This window comes from Triturus cristatus, chromosome 9 (genome assembly GCF_964204655.1).
Source record: "Triturus cristatus chromosome 9, aTriCri1.1, whole genome shotgun sequence".
In the NCBI taxonomy this organism is placed as follows: Eukaryota; Metazoa; Chordata; class Amphibia; order Caudata; family Salamandridae; genus Triturus; species Triturus cristatus.
In genome coordinates, this window is record NC_140592.1 from 1,293,859,359 (window position 1) to 1,293,876,783 (window position 17,425).

The window sequence follows — 17,425 nt, forward strand, 5'->3', positions numbered from 1 at the left end:
TCTCACCCCCTCCCGACTCCATAAATATGACACAGATCGCTCCTCTACTTGCTTGAGGGGCTGTGACGCTGAAGACACGCTCCTACATCTGCTATGGTAATGCCCGATCCTTGCCTCCTACTGGATGCAAGTGCTGGACGAGATAGATGAACACTTTGACACTACGCTCTTACGCTTCCCTGCCTATGTGGTCTTAGGAGTGTCTGACAGACTTACCTTTCCCCTAAAATCCCGCAAAGGTAAAAAATTAGGCATAGCCTTAGGGGCCGCACTACCGAACATTCTCTCACATTGAGGCATGGATAGGATAACAACCTTGCAGGGATGGTTGCATCGTCTGTGGTTTGTTCTTCGCATGGAACGCATCTCTACCACGCTCCAGGGGAATGGGGCCTCCTTTGCTGAAATTTGGCAGCCATTTATTACATTGTTGTGCACTGAATTTCGTGAATTGTTCTGCCCTAGATATTAAAGAATTGTACTCCTTCCCGAACTGCATCAAAGCGCGAGTTAAGCAGTATGGTCCTGTTCAATGGAATGAGGGGTTTGCTTTTCCCCCTATCTTTTGTTGTCTAGCTATTCCCTTGGGGGAGGAGGTGGGAGGGGGCAGTGTGGGAGGGGGAAGGGAGGAGGGAGGGAGGTTTATTCTGGGGTTATCCTTATTTCTTGCTGCATCATGCTTGTTCATGGTTCAATAAAAAAGATTTCAAACTAAAAGGAAGGACTGGTCCTGTTGGGGCAAGTCCAGGCTGAAACACCCTTGTCAAGGCATTCGTCTTGCCTGCCATTGGGGGTAGCATAAGATCTAAGCCTTAGCCTCCTGGTTTCCGATACCCAAGCTCCTACAGATAGGAACCAGCCATTTCAACCTGGGCCTGCGATAAGCCAAAAAACCTGAAATAAAGAGTATTTTGACTTGATTTGATTTGGTTCTAGGAAAAGGGAGACTGGATAAGTGTGAGCATCAGCAAGACGGACCAGAGGGGAAAGGAGAGCAGGTCATGGTGGGAAGGATGGACAAGGAGTATATATGCCCAGTGGTGGAATATGGTAACTATTTACAAGAGAGAGGTACAGTGCCAGGCAGGGCATTCAGGGAGAAAGATGGTGGCAGAATAACAGGCATGCAAGTGCTGTGGAAATGTTTGTGAGCTGGAGGGATGCCACGTGAGTATTCCCAGAGGCATTTCTTTAGGACTGAGGTTGCGATGGAGGGGCACAGCTTAGAAAGGGGGATGATAGGTGTAAGAAACTGGCTCCATATATACTGCACCAAAGTGAGGTACAGTGTGTATAGAGTCCAAGGGTCTCCAGAGGTTTGGCAGAGGTTAACGTTAGATAGAACCTTACTCTCTAAAGTGGTAGCTTGGTCGAGCAGTAAGGCTGTATCAGAAGACAGTGTTGAGCATTTAATGTACACACTCAGTCAGCAAATGAATTCACACATTCCTGAGGATGTCGCCCAATCCATTATTCCCAGCTGGACTACAATAATCAACGCCTCCCTCCAACAGGGAACGATGCCTGACTTTCTAAAAGCCAGCCAAGTCCTCCCCATTTTGAAAAAGCTGTCGCTGGATCCAGCCTCCCCCGACAACTTCAGACCCATCTCCAACATACCACTCTTAGCTAAAGTGCTGGAGAAATGTGTGCAACAGCAACTAAGCCACCACATCAACAACTTCCACCTGCTTGATGACTTCCAATCCGGATTTAGACCAGAGCATAGCACTGAAATCACCATTCTCCATATCGTGGATGATGCCATCCAAGCCCTCGACCAAGGCAAAACTTGTCTCCTAATTCTCCTGGACCTATCATCGGCCTTCGACACGGTCAACCATGAAAAATTACTCGAACGCCTCAAACTCAGGATGGGATTGGATGGCTCTGTCCTAGACTGGTTTAGGTCCTTCCTCCACAACCGGTCACAGAGATTCCTAATCAACGGCAACCTTTCATCACCATCCCCTGTCACAGTTGGAGTCCCTCAAGGATCAACCCTGTCCCCCACCCTTTTCAACCTTTACCTAGAACCACTTACAGAAGTATTACGCGCAGCTAACATCTCCTATCATATGTACGCAGATGACACCCACATCTACATCAAAACCTCTTCTCTCAAAGAGATTCTCTCCCTGAATGAAGCCCTGAAACTCACTGTCCAATGGCTCATATCCAATCAACTTAAACTTAATGCAAAGAAAACAGAATTTCTCCTGATCTCCCCTCCCAACACCAACCTCGAGATACAATCATGGATTAAGGCTATCACAGCCTTAAATTGCCCATTGACCATTGTGAACACAGCAACCTGAACATGCGGGACCACATCAATTCGATGACCAAAACAGCCAGATTCCACCTGAGATACCGTAGGAAATTGAAACCCTTCCTTGATGCTCCCGACCTCAAAATGGCAGCTCAAGCAATCGTCATCTCTAGACTGGAATACGGCTGCTCAACCCTCCCGGGTTTACCTAAGATCTCCCTGGCACCTCTCAAAGCCTGCCTCAATGCGGCCGCAGGACTACTTACCGGCACAAGGAAATACAATCATATTTCCCCACAACTGAAAGTTCTCAACTGGCTTCCCCTAGAGGCAAGAATACAACTCAAACTAGCATGCATTACGCACAAAGCTTTAACTCCCCTGCTTATCTGTCTCAGAAACTTGTGATCTCCAGAGGAATCAGAAACTCACGATCTTCCAGAGACCTCTTGCGCCAACCTGCACGCTTTCGGAAAAAAAAACCTTACAATCGGGCTTTCTCAGGGGGTGCTCCATGAATATGGAATTCTCTCCCACCCGACATCAGAAGAATCCCCTCTCTGACTCGCTTCAAAAAGGATGCCAAAACCTTCCTTATGGGCAAATTTCTCTGCTAATTATTGCCTCAACCACCACTATGGCCCGACCTATGGCCATCCACTACCTCCCTCGGACTACCTTGTCACCCCATCAGAAACTTGGGGCCTGGCTTGAATAATTGTAAACGTAATCTGTAAATATGGTATCTCGTCTTGAGTAACTGATTATGTAAACTGTAAATATGTGCTCTTCTTTCCCTTATGTATCCGGCTCCACTACCCCTCACTACTTGAGCTACTATTGGTTGATGATAAGTCTGTCTATATATTGCTTTGCTCTCCTGTAAAGAGCTCTGATACCCTAACGGGTCAAGTTCGCGCTCTATAAAACACATAAATAAATAAATAAATAAATAAGAACTGAACTCTAGGCCAAATGTTTTGCATAACAACTATACTGTTGTTTTATTTCTAGAACCAAGCAAGCCTGGTACAGGTAAGCATATAAATACTTTGCAGTAGCAAATTACTTGTATGAACGCAGTTCAAAGTTGCAGTATAACTTGTACTGATTTTGGTTACAGTTTAAGTAAGCAGTTTGCAACACATTGCAGGTATAGTACATTCCAATGAATGGGCTTTATAAGTAAAATGCAGTTAATTACTTGTCAGATTACTTTTACTAACACAGGGCTGGATCTTAGATTCAGACCTGGGACATTTCCTGAAAACAGTTGAGGAAATGCGTTTTAGTTAGAGGTACGATTTTTAAAGAATATTATTGCATTTCAAAAGTTGACACAGAAAGTTTTTCACATAGAATCACCAATGTTATCCTATGGGAGGAAATTCACTTAGCAGGTAAGTTATGTTAACGATACTTTTTCTTACTCAATGCTGGATACCTGGATTCAGCACTGGGACATTTCCTGAAAACAGTTGAGAAAATGTGTTTTGGCTATTCGGCTGATTTTTTAAGAATGTTTGTAATTTTTAAAAGTCGACACTTGGAAACTTTTTGGGAGAAAAAGTGTCAATGTTATTCTAGGAGGAAAAATAGGTTATCGGTTTCCAGGTAGGTAATCGGTCTTTTGAGTTAGGGTTCTGGGGTTAGACTCAGGGGTCTCCCAGGGTCAGTGATGCACTGTTGTTGCACCCCCAGTGGCACTAGGGCGGCCGGGTGCAGAGTGTTGAGGCCCAATGTTATCCTATGGAGGATAGGGGGACTCCGGTTATGTGGCTGTGCTGGCAAGCAGAAACTTTTACAAGTACATAAACTTGATAGTGCCGTGCACAGTTCACTGGGTGCCAATACCCTAGTCTCTTACGAGACAAATAATCAAAATATAAAATACATTAAACCATTGTATTGACTGAATTTCCAATTTATATATCAATCATTAAATCATAATAAAGATGCATGATCAAACATACAATCTGTACAAATTTCGACAAATGTATGTAAATGTATATACAATGGTAATTACAACATGACAGCTATACATCATTCAATTCCATAACACAAAGCAGAGTTTTGTTCATGAATGCCCGATGCATTTCGGGACAAAGAAGTCCCTTTGTCAGGGGCCAACCTATAACAAAAAACAACCTATTATACTCATATCAATATGTTACAATGTACAATATACAGGCGAGGCCACAATTCCCAACTTGCCTCAATGTTACAGTGCATATTACTTTCATGCACAATGGTGTTGAAACCTCTGTGAGCTCAAGTGCAACTGCGTTGGTTTACTGTTAGATGAATCCTTCCAATTTACCCTAAATCTACATGCAACACCCAAAGGATAACATTGTGTAGTGTTCTAGGTTGTAAGAGGGAGATGATGTGATGTTCTAGAGTGGGCTTATGTCACTTGGCTATGTCATACTGTGTTGGTATATTCTAATATGGAATGTACTTGAGGGAGAATGTTACTCCTTGAACGCTGTGTCAGTTATTCTTGGATGTTGAAGGATGGGGTCTCTTGGATGCTCTCTACATTAAAGAACCTGCATACAGATCATCTTGTTTCTATTTCATTTCTGGATCTTCAATACTTCATTTTGGCGACGAGTGGAAATCGACAAGAGACCCCAACTCACCGATAATCGTCATCCTCTTCTCTTCGGATCTCAGGCTTTCCTATTGTGCCTCTAGTTCAGGCTCAGTGCTCACATCCTTGCTCCGCCGCTATCTATTATATTGCCGCTGTATTTCCACGATCTTTTGAAGGCGTCTGGCATTTCCCTGATCTCCGTTGGAAAGCGTCTGACATTTACCGGATCTCCGTTGGAAAGTGTGGCTCTTCACCGCTTCACTGCGTTTCCTCGCAGATCTGGCCCGCTGGCTGGTGGAGGCCTGGCTGTCCCGACGCCTCATATCCAATTTTTCAAGTTTTCGGGAATAAGCGCAGGGCATTTGCAGTCTTCGAGGGGTTGCCTAGCAACCTACCGTGTTTTGGGCCCAGTCTGTTGCCTCGCAACGAGTTGCTCACGTTTCCGTACGCTCTACGTCAACGAGCGGAAACTCTCTCAGAGAAAAGACACCTACTGCGCAGTCTCCGCTGCGTTGCCTGGCAACTCTTCAGCGTTAGGCACAAGGTTGGTTTTACTGCGTCCTGAGTGCGAGGAGGCTTTCTTAAATAAAAGAGGTGGCTTGTGGATCGTCCAAGAACTGCTAAGGTATTGTGGAGCGATTCAGTTACTTTGACAACGCTGATCTGCACAGCTTTACTGTTTTCACTGCAGATCGTTTCTTATGTTTTAAAACTGTTTCGTGACATTTATTGATCTACGCTAATCAAGCGATTCAGTTACTTTGACAACGCTGATCTGCACAGCTTTACTGTTTTTCACTGCAGATCGTTTCTTATATGTTAAACTGTTTCGTGACATTTATTGGCCTACGCTAATCTCCACAGCATGGTTGTTCTTTTTCAATTGCTTTATCAACGCTGATCTGCACAGCTTTATTGTTTTTACGGCAGTATAGGTATATGTACTCTTAGGCTTACAAACACGACTTTTTAGTTGTGTATAAAAGAGAGGTTGGGTTGCCCTAATATTTTATTTTATCTTTCCTTGGGTTATTTCCTCCTTGTTATTTCTGCTTGCAGTCATGCAAAATGTTACTGCTCCTCCTTTCTTTTTATCTTCTCCTGGTGATCCAACCATTCCTTGGATTAAATGGAAAAAGGTTTTTGCAAATTACGCCAGGGTTTGTGGCACGTCTCTGAGTGCAGAGAGGAAGTCAGCTCTCTTTCTACATTGCCTGGGCTCTGAGGGCCAGGATGTTTTTGAACACCTTCCAGACCTACCTGATGGAGACTCCCTCAATGAGTATGAAATCTGCATTAAGAAAATGGATTTACATTATCTACCAAAAATGAGCATGATTTTAGAAAGATATCATTTTGGTAAGAGGGTTCAAAGGCATGATGAAACTGTGGAACAATATGTTACATCGTTGCGCAAACTAGCTTCCACTTGCTCGTTCGCTGGTAGCTTGGAGGAAAGACTTAGAGATCAACTCATGTTGGGTTCTTCGATTGAGAAGGCGAAAGATGCACTTTGGCAGAAAGATAATCCACCGTTGGAAGAAGTTATCACTACATTGAAAATGCACGAACACTCTAAAGCTTGTTCTGAAGCCATAAAAAAGGGGTCGGTCACTGACAAAAGTGCTGACACGGATGTCAAAGAGGTCAATACAAAACCTAATGAGAATTCTGATAATTTGGTTAAGTCATCGGTACAATCTGGATCAAGTTCCTCTAAGATCTTACGTCAGAACTGGAATCCTAAATTCTCAGTAAAGTGCTTTAGGTGTGGAAATGCAGGACATGTAGCTAACTTTAAAGACTGTCCTGGGTGGAAAACAACATGTTCTATTTGTAAAAGAAAAGGGCATTTTTCTAAGTGTTGTAGGTCTAGCAAGAATACAAAAAAGGTGAATGAGGTAGATATCTATGAGCAAGATGAGGGCGATCTGATTGTATCACAAATTTGCAGTCAGTCAGCAGATGGTCCTATAGAGAAGGTTTTGGTTAATGACAATCAGGTGGATATGTTGTTTGATTCCGGGGCCAAGATCACTTTAGTACCAAAAATTTTCTATGAAAAATACTTAATCACCAAAGTGAAGCTATTTAAGCCTGACATTATTCCTCGAGGTTATGGTGGTCAGGTCATAAGCCTGTTGGGATATTTTATGGGAACAATAGATTACAAAGGGAGGATCACGGCTGGGAAGATTTATGTCTCAATGAAAGGGGACTCGTTAATCAGTTGGTCACACCAACGCGATCTTGGGTTTTTTTTAGATCCCAATGAATCTCCTTCGGTGTGTTTGAGGGATCTATCCACTGTTGCTTCCATCTCTGATAACAGTGTATGGATAAGTAAGTTCCCTAAAGTGTTCGAAAAGAAACTAGGGTGTCTTAAAAAGTACGTACACCTGATTAAACTAAAAAAAGATTCTATTCCCGTGGTGGCTAAGGTCAGGAATGTTCCTTTATTGGTAAGAGACAAAATGAAAGAGGAATTAAAAAAATTGCTGGATAGTGAGGTCATTCAAGAAATTGAAGCCACAGAGTGGGTTTCTCCGGTAGTTATGGCCCAAAAGGCTAACGGAGAGGCCAGGTTATGTATTGATTTGAGAGAACTGAATAAAGCGGTAGTTGTAGATCATTACCCTCTTCCGAACATCACCGAAATGTTGTCCTCGTTAGGTGAAGCCACACACTTTTCTACACTAGATTTATCTTCGGCCTACCATCAGGTCAGACTCCATCCCTCGTGCCAAGATTTGACGGCTTTTATCACGCCGTTTGGCACTTTCAAATTTCTTAGAATGCCCTTTGGCTTAATATCGGCTGCATCGGTATTTCAAAGGGTGATGGAAAATGCTTTACGGGGTGTTAGTGGGGTCAAAATCTATCAAGATGACATCCTTGTGTACGGGTCCAGTTTGGGAGAACACAATGAAAGGGTAAATCAAGTTCTCTCTAGGTTGGAGGATTCTGGTCTCACTCTCAGGTTGGATAAGTGCAAATTTGATGTGAAGCAGATTGAGTACCTGGGCCATATGATTTCTGGCTCAGGGATTAAGCCAAAACCGTCTTTGGTAGAGGCCATTTGTAAGTTGAATTATCCTGCAAGTAGAGATGAACTCACAAAGTTTTTAGGGATGGCAGAGTTCTATAATAAGTTTGTTCCAGGATTTGCTCAAAATACAGAAAAGATCAGGGCATTACTAAAGAAAGGTTGTGAATTCAAGTGGGATGAATCTTGTAGTTCTGAGTTTGACTTGATTAAGGATTGTCTGAAAAAAGCTCCTAATCTTTCCAGTTTTGATCCAACTAAAGATTCATACGTTATGACTGATGCCAGCTCCAAAGGACTGGGTGCTGTGTTACTACAGTCCGGTGATGTAGGGGACAATACCATTCTGTTTATATCAAGGCCTCTCAGAGGGGCTGAGTGCAATTACTCGGTGGTTGAGAAAGAGGCTCTAGCCGTGTACTGGGCGATTCGTAAACTGAGAAAAATTTTGTGGGGTAAAGGGTTTGTTGTAGTCTCAGACCACAAACCGTTGAAGGAAGTTTTCGGAAAAAAAGGGATTGACCGTGTGTCACATAGGATAAGGAGATGGGTCGTTGCATTGCAAGATTTTGAATTTGTTGTCCAGTATTTGCCTGGTGCTAACAATATTCTTGCTGACTGTTTGTCAAGACTTGGTGGGACCACTGTTTCGGATGAAGGTGATGATGAGGAAGATTATTTTCTGGGTGAAGGTTCTGATGGAGAATGGAGTGTGTGTCTGGTCACCCAGGGGGTGGTTACTGAGGATGAATGGAATGCTGTGATGAGAGGTGATGCTGTTCTTCAGTGTGTTGTTTGTTTTGTTCGTGATGGGTGGTGTGAGAAGCATGTGTGTGATGAGGAGATTAAGGGTTTTTGGAATGTTAGAGACGAGTTGTCTTTTTCTAATGGGCTTCTCTTTAGAGGAAGTAGACTGGTTGTTCCTAGTGCAGTACGCCAAAAGTTGGTTGAGAATGCTCACTCCAGTCACATGGGCATTGCAAAGACGAAAGAAAGACTGAGGGAAGCTTATTGGTGGCCTGCAATGGACACTATGATTGAAAGATTGGTGCGCTCGTGTCCTCAGTGTGCGGGTAGTGACAAGGTTCTTAAATGCAGGACTCAACCCATGGTTATCAGAAAGCAAGCAAATGGTCCTTGGACGGACATAGCTGTAGACATTCTTGGACCGGTTAAGGTGAAGTCTCGAGATCAGTATGTTTTGGTCTGTTTGGCATGTTTTCCAGGTGGCCAGTCATCAAAATTGTAAACAGTGTTGATTCTGCTGCTGTCATCAACTTTCTTGATGATCTTTTTGCTGGTGAAGGCTTGCCAGCATCTGTGCTAACAGACAATGGAGTGCAGTTTGTGTCCCGCATGGTGGAGGAATTTTTCTGTGAAAGAGGGATTACACATAAAAGGGCTGCATTGTATCACCCTGAGTGTAACGGTGTGGTTGAGAGGTTTGTGAGGGTGCTCAAGGAAACCATGCAGCTGGCATTAGTGTCTGAGTATGACTGGGAGGAAGCTGTTGTTAAAAAGGTTTATGAGTATAGAGTCACACCTCATTCCTCTACTGGTGTTTCCCCTTTTACTTTGTTTAGAGGAAGGGTCCCCAGCACGCAGGTGAATCCTCTTTGGGTAACTTCAAGACGGTTGGAACTGGGTGGTGCTATTGACAAAACTGAAGGTTGGAGGGATCGTGAAATGGATAAAATGGTTAAGAGAAAGGAGTTGTATGACAATAAGAAGGGTGTTAAGAAAACGGTTATTCAGGTGGGTGATTGGGTCAGGGTAAAGCTACCTGAAAGGAGGTTCGGGAAGTCAAAATTTGGTCAACCGATTAAAGTAATAAGACTTCTAGGTAATGCCGTCAGAACTCAAGATCATAGAGTTTGGAATCTTAACAGGGTTGCAAAATGTCCTTCCAAATGTGTAGAGGGTGATGGGTCTCAAGCTGTACCTGTTCCCTCCATTTCTTCTCAACCTGAATCGTCGAGACCTATCAGGTTGAGGAGAATTCCTCAAAGATTTCAAGATTAAGGCTTATTGTCTGTCACAGTGCATTTTATTCTTATGTTTTTATTTTTGTTTTGGGTTTGATGTTTTGGAAAAGAGGGAGGTGATGTAGTGTTCTAGGTTGTAAGAGGGAGATGATGTGATGTTCTAGAGTGGGCTTATGTCACTTGGCTATGTCATACTGTGTTGGTATATTCTAATATGGAATGTACTTGAGGGAGAATGTTACTCCTTGAACGCTGTGTCAGTTATTCTTGGATGTTGAAGGATGGGGTCTCTTGGATGCTCTCTACATTAAAGAACCTGCATACAGATCATCTTGTTTCTATTTCATTTCTGGATCTTCAATACCTCACATTGTTTAACTCCAATAGTTAGTGCACACTAACGCAAGATTCGCAGTGATAAGACCCAAGTGCTGACGACAGAAAATAATCGTGCTCAAAAACGTGTGCCCGATGGTAACGACCTGATAAAGGTGTAAAAAAACATTGTAGTGGTGTTTAGCCTCGTTGCGGACAACTATACGCTGAAAACATGTTAGGAAAGATGAGTGGCATGATTGTCAAACCCCTTAGAGATGTATGCTGTAAAGCATTGAATGCGCTTACCCCAATCGTAATGCCAAATGTTAATCAGTAAAGCGTTATCCGAGCGTGACCTTTCCTGTAACAATGGAAATCTGTGAGCATATGCCATACCAGACCTGAACTTGATACGTACTAAGTGCAAGAGAGGGTATGTAATTGCCTACTTACTATCGACGGTTTCACAAAAAGCATGTATAAGTTCCACGAAATGTGGGATCTAGAGAGAAAAAAATATATCCGTCAACTATATTAGCAAGACTAAAAATACCGTTTGCTCATGCGTGCGATCTAACCGTGATATGTTTTCTGTAGATAAATGATGAACTCTATTACCGTCTGAACTGCTTGTGTGCTCATCTAGGTGATTTCCGTTCTGAAGTGTGTGCCGCCCGAAACGGCGAGCATGTTTAAAAAAAATTTGCGGAAAGAAACATAGAAAGAGGACTGACGTATTCCCACGATCTACACCATCTTGACAAATGTATTCACTGCACAAAAAGCGAAAAAAGTCCCGGAATGAAAAAATTAAGAACAAATAGTTATAAATCGTGACGGGAATAGTGCACAACGTGCCAATTAGACAAAACCTCAATGAAAAAACGCTCTCTTCATTGGCAGACAATATATAAGGCAATGGTTTCTAATGTAAAAGAGATCTGTGCAGAATGAACTACAGATCAATTAAAATAAAATGAAATAAAAACATGCACAAAATAGTGCCAATGGCCTATGACAGCATATAGCCGCTAGCATTAACATGTCAAAGTTACCTGATTATTGGCGCACAAAGTTAACACGACAGACATAAATAAATGTGACTACGCAGAAGCATAATTGCTCTGTGCAAAACAAACCTAACATTAAGTGCAACCCATCACCATGTCAAAACACAATGTGAAAAGACGTTCATTCCCCGTCCCTGTGGGTTATGTACATATCAACCAAGTTGGTGCTGTCCTGGTCTATAAAGGCTAATCAGATGTGGGTGTCTATCACTGGTTGGTGAATTTATAAGAAGCAGTTCATGTCCAAGCGGTCATTGAGACCTGATGGTATCATTGTACCTAAGCGCTTTATCCAAAATACTTCTCTGCAAAGTAATTGTTTAGTGATATCCATTCCTGGACGTGGTGTTACCCTTTCGACAATTTGGAATCTAAGCTGAGATATATTATGCTTAGTCTCATCCCAATGTAGAGCTAAACTGGATGTTGTGCTTTTTGTTCGAATTTTGCTCTTATGTTCAGTTATCCGGATTTTTTATTTATGTTCAGTCTTGCCAATATATGCTTTGCCGCATGGGCATTTGATACAGTAGATCACATTGTTGGTATTACAGTCACTTGTATGGTACACTGTATATGTTTGCCTGTTAATGGATGGGTGAAGAAGTTGCTGGTGATTACATTGCTGCAGTGTATACAGTTGTTACACTTAATGGTGCCCCGGCCCGTGGACTGGTTTGCTTGTGGTTTGGGAGATGCCAGTATGGTTCTTCAGTTTTTACCTCGAGTGTAAGCAAAAATGGGTTTATTTTTTAAGATGTCATGAAAATCTTGCTCCTGTTCTAATAATTCCCATCGCTGATTAATGATCTTCTTAACTGATGTTGATACGGTAGACAATTTAGAGATGAATGCAAGCCTGTTTTGCTGAATTTTAACTGATGGTGTTAGTAACACCTCACCTTTATGGGCTTGAGCACGATTGAGACAATTTTCTAAGATGTCTTGTGCATACCCTCGGAAAGCATGTCTCTCCTTGTACTCCAACAGCTTTTGGTTACTCACGTCATTATTAGAACATATGCGTCTAATTCTGATGAATTGTGAATATGGCAAGTTTTTAATAAGAGTTTTAGGATGAAAACTCGTGAAAGCTAAAGCGTTGTTTCTGTTGGTTGGTTTACTATACACTTGGGTATCAAAATGTATGGTTGATCTGGTTTAACTTATTAGAACATCCAAAAAGTGTATTTTATCCAAGGCAATACTCGATGTAAACTGAATCCGTGTGGTGATTGTGTTCAAAATAGTAATCATTGACTCTAAATTCCACTCTACTCGCTGTCCAAACTATAAAAATGTCGTCAATATAACGGCAATATAATTTGATCTTGCTCCACCATTGTGGGTTCGAAAAGATGTGATCCTGCTCAAATTGAGCCATGAAAATGTTGGCATATGCCGGGGCTCCAGAAAAGCCCATTGAAGTGCCAGTCAATTGGGCAAAGAACTGATCTTGCCATTCGAAATGGCTATGATATAAACAGAACTTTAGCAGTTGTAGAATCAATAGTTTTTCAGTTTGAATATCATCCATTTGTAATAAAGCCCATTCAACGGCTTCCATACCAGCTGCATGTGGTATAGATGTATAGAGTGCAGCTACGTCAATGGTGCAGAGAAGCAGTTCTTCATTTCTGTCCAAAGTAATGATATTTAGTCGGCTTAAAAAGTGAGTGGTATCTTTAATATAAGACTGCCATCCTTGCACAAACTATTGTAAAAAGTGATCCAAAAACTTGCCTATAGGATCGAAAATAGAACCTTGTGCTGAAACAATTGGACGAAATGGAGGGTCAGTTATATTCTTGTGGACTTTCGGGATCATATATAATTTAGGTCGTCAAAGATTAGATGATTTGAGATACATTTGAGTCTCTCCATTGATCCAATTGTTATTGACGGCCTGTGATAGAATTTTACTTAGAATATTTTGTTTGTTTGACAGCAAGTGTAGTGCTGTAGCACCATTTTCTAGAATTGGTTTAATTTGCAACAAGGGAGTGCTCCTCCAACTCTCACAATGTCTGTGCTGGCAAGCAGGCCACGGGGTTGTGGGAGCAAAGCTTCTAGGGTTAAGCTCAGGGCAAGTTGGGGACCAAGTTAGCACCAAAGGGGCACCCTCAGCGGCACTAGGGCGGCCGGGTGCAGGTTGGAATGGACCTGGGTACTGTAGGGGTACAGGGCTCGTGCACTTGTACCCTCACCACTGGCATAGGGCACCCAGCAAGAGGGGTGACTGATGTATGCCAGGGCAGTGGTTTGTGGGCATGGCACACAGGGATGTGTGCCATGTCTACTCTTTGTTTTGTCCTGCACCAAGACACTCAGCCTGCAAAGGCAGTGTGTGTGTGTCAGGGTACAGGGCCTCTAAGGGTAGCACAATAAGTGCTGCAGCTCTTAGGGGCCTTCTCTGGTCACAGTGCCCTGGGTACCCATGGTACCATTTACCAGGGGCTGACATGTGGCCAGAGATGACAATTGGGTTTAGGCTTCAATGCAGTTTTAGGGAAGGAACACAAGCCCTGGGTACCTGATTGACAGGAGCCCAGGGCACACTCAGTCAAAGCACATCAGCAATTAGGCAAAAAGTGGCGGCATACCATGCAAGAAAGATGGCACTTTCTCACAATAGGTTGAAGGAGTTAGTCTGGTGGAAGTCAAGACATGGGTGGGACTACAAGACCCAAGGGAAGCCATGAGTAAGGAGGTAACTGGTGCAATTTATATTTGACATGTAAGGGAACAGATAGGGCTGAGAAGAAGGTGATGTGGATGTGCAGCCATTCCACTGTGAAGTGGGCACAACAGCATGCAAAGAGGCAGTCCTTTTACGGACAGCACCTAGGTCGAACCTTAATGGTTGAACATGCATTTTCTCTATGTTCAGTGCGCAACATCTGCAAGGTCGTATCTGAGGGCCAAAGTTCACAGGAGATGGAGGATAAACCAGTGAGTCTATGGCATAGCACCAGAGGGGAGTTGGGTGGATTGCTACACAAATTACTGGAGGTTCGACATATCTTGAAAATACATACATCACCAAGGTACGTACATCTGAAGTTAGGTACGGAAAAGCCATGCAAACTTGCTTTTTGATATTCTGTCGCTAGATACTTTGTCCCTCAAGCTGCTGGGCTCCAATAGTAAGGGAGACAGGAGAAAAGGTCCAAGAGCAGCTCCTTGTGTTAGCCGCTATTTCCCTCTATAACATTTCAGCCTCATTTTGTAACTTTTATTTACCTTTGCATGTGGAATATCCTTTGTTTCCCTCAGTGCACAGGTACCTCGGCCGCATTATTTTTTGGATGTCGTCTTTCTGGAAATGACCCCATTGCAAAATTCCATTGGTGCAGGAATCCCTCTGTAGCAAAACAAGGAGGATAATGCAGTATACATGATGGTTAAAAGAAGGCATTGATTATAAAAAGAACAATGAAGAAGGGATGAAAGGATTGAGAGAGCAGGAAAAAGAACAGAAGGAAATGGAATAGGGAGAAGGAATAAGAAAAAGAAAGATACAAAAATGAAGGGAAATAATATTTTGAGGGAGAAAGAGGGATCAAAGAAGGAAGAAGAATGAGGCGAGAAAAAAACAGAAGAATAAAATAAATGATACAAGAGAAAATATTCAGGTATTTTATGAAGACTAAGCATTGATAGTCTGACTTAGAGTTCTGCAGACGGGTTACAATGTCACAAACATAATAGATATCCTGTCTGCTGTACTACAAGGGCATTATATCCAATGGCACTTAATACGATGGACAAGATATCCATCACATTTGTGACAGAGTCACCCATCCACAGAACTCTAAATAAAGCCCTCAGTGAGGAGAGAAGGACAGTTGGAAAGAAAAAGCAAGTGGGTCATATATAAATGCGTTAGGGCTTAGGGCTCCGGCAGAGGCTTTAGGGCTCCGGGCTAGGGCTTAGGGCTGGGCATTAGGGCTTAGGGCTGAGGGCTAGGGTTCCAGGCTGCGCGTTAGGGCTTAGGGCTCCGGCAGAGGCTTTAGGGCTCCGGGCTAGGGCTTAGGGCTGGGCATTAGGGCTTAGGGCTGAGGGCTAGGGTTCCAGGCTGCGCGTTAGGGCTTAGGGCTCCGGCAGAGGCTTTAGGGCTCCGGGCTAGGGCTTAGGGCTGGGCATTAGGGCTTAGGGCTGAGGGCTAGGGTTCCAGGCTGCGCGTTAGGGCTTAGGGCTCCGGCAGAGGCTTTAGGGCTCCGGGCTAGGGCTTAGGGCTGGGCATTAGGGCTTAGGGCTGAGGGCTAGGGTTCCAGGCTGCGCGTTAGGGCTTAGGGCTCCGGCAGAGGCTTTAGGGCTCCGGGCTAGGGCTTAGGGCTGGGCATTAGGGCTTAGGGCTGAGGGCTAGGGTTCCAGGCTGCGCGTTAGGGCTTAGGGCTCCGGCAGAGGCTTTAGGGCTCCGGGCTAGGGCTTAGGGCTGGGCATTAGGGCTTAGGGCTGAGGGCTAGGGTTCCAGGCTGCGCGTTAGGGCTTAGGGCTCCGGCAGAGGCTTTAGGGCTCCGGGCTAGGGCTTAGGGCTGGGCATTAGGGCTTAGGGCTGAGGGCTAGGGTTCCAGGCTGCGCGTTAGGGCTTAGGGCTCCGGCAGAGGCTTTAGGGCTCCGGGCTAGGGCTTAGGGCTGGGCATTAGGGCTTAGGGCTGAGGGCTAGGGTTCCAGGCTGCGCGTTAGGGCTTAGGGCTCCGGCAGAGGCTTTAGGGCTCCGGGCTAGGGCTTAGGGCTGGGCATTAGGGCTTAGGGCTGAGGGCTAGGGTTCCAGGCTGCGCGTTAGGGCTTAGGGCTCCGGCAGAGGCTTTAGGGCTCCGGGCTAGGGCTTAGGGCTGGGCATTAGGGCTTAGGGCTGAGGGCTAGGGTTCCAGGCTGCGCGTTAGGGCTTAGGGCTCCGGCAGAGGCTTTAGGGCTCCGGGCTAGGGCTTAGGGCTGGGCATTAGGGCTTAGGGCTGAGGGCTAGGGTTCCAGGCTGCGCGTTAGGGCTTAGGGCTCCGGCAGAGGCTTTAGGGCTCCGGGCTAGGGCTTAGGGCTGGGCATTAGGGCTTAGGGCTGAGGGCTAGGGTTCCAGGCTGCGCGTTAGGGCTTAGGGCTCCGGCAGAGGCTTTAGGGCTCCGGGCTAGGGCTTAGGGCTGGGCATTAGGGCTTAGGGCTGAGGGCTAGGGTTCCAGGCTGCGCGTTAGGGCTTAGGGCTCCGGCAGAGGCTTTAGGGCTCCGGGCTAGGGCTTAGGGCTGGGCATTAGGGCTTAGGGCTGAGGGCTAGGGTTCCAGGCTGCGCGTTAGGGCTTAGGGCTCCGGCAGAGGCTTTAGGGCTCCGGGCTAGGGCTTAGGGCTGGGCATTAGGGCTTAGGGCTGAGGGCTAGGGTTCCAGGCTGCGCGTTAGGGCTTAGGGCTCCGGCAGAGGCTTTAGGGCTCCGGGCTAGGGCTTAGGGCTGGGCATTAGGGCTTAGGGCTGAGGGCTAGGGTTCCAGGCTGCGCGTTAGGGCTTAGGGCTCCGGCAGAGGCTTTAGGGCTCCGGGCTAGGGCTTAGGGCTGGGCATTAGGGCTTAGGGCTGAGGGCTAGGGTTCCAGGCTGCGCGTTAGGGCTTAGGGCTCCGGCAGAGGCTTTAGGGCTCCGGGCTAGGGCTTAGGGCTGGGCATTAGGGCTTAGGGCTGAGGGCTAGGGTTCCAGGCTGCGCGTTAGGGCTTAGGGCTCCGGCAGAGGCTTTAGGGCTCCGGGCTAGGGCTTAGGGCTGGGCATTAGGGCTTAGGGCTGAGGGCTAGGGTTCCAGGCTGCGCGTTAGGGCTTAGGGCTCCGGCAGAGGCTTTAGGGCTCCGGGCTAGGGCTTAGGGCTGGGCATTAGGGCTTAGGGCTGAGGGCTAGGGTTCCAGGCTGCGCGTTAGGGCTTAGGGCTCCGGCAGAGGCTTTAGGGCTCCGGGCTAGGGCTTAGGGCTGGGCATTAGGGCTTAGGGCTGAGGGCTAGGGTTCCAGGCTGCGCGTTAGGGCTTAGGGCTCCGGCAGAGGCTTTAGGGCTCCGGGCTAGGGCTTAGGGCTGGGCATTAGGGCTTAGGGCTGAGGGCTAGGGTTCCAGGCTGCGCGTTAGGGCTTAGGGCTCCGGCAGAGGCTTTAGGGCTCCGGGCTAGGGCTTA

The 17,425-nt window shown here is 45.5% G+C and overlaps 1 protein-coding gene across 1 annotated transcript in view; it reads right to left on the minus strand.

Annotated features, from left to right (window-relative positions):
* LOC146799808 (complement C2-like) overlaps positions 1-14,628 on the minus strand; it is a 96,393-nt gene extending 81,765 nt beyond the window's left edge. The window contains exon 1 of the mRNA XM_085628109.1: positions 14,534-14,628. Coding sequence (XP_085484235.1) covers positions 14,534-14,588 — 55 coding nt within the window. The 5' untranslated portion in view covers positions 14,589-14,628. The remainder of the gene's footprint in view (positions 1-14,533) is intronic.
* Between the last annotated feature and the right edge of the window lie 2,797 nt (positions 14,629-17,425).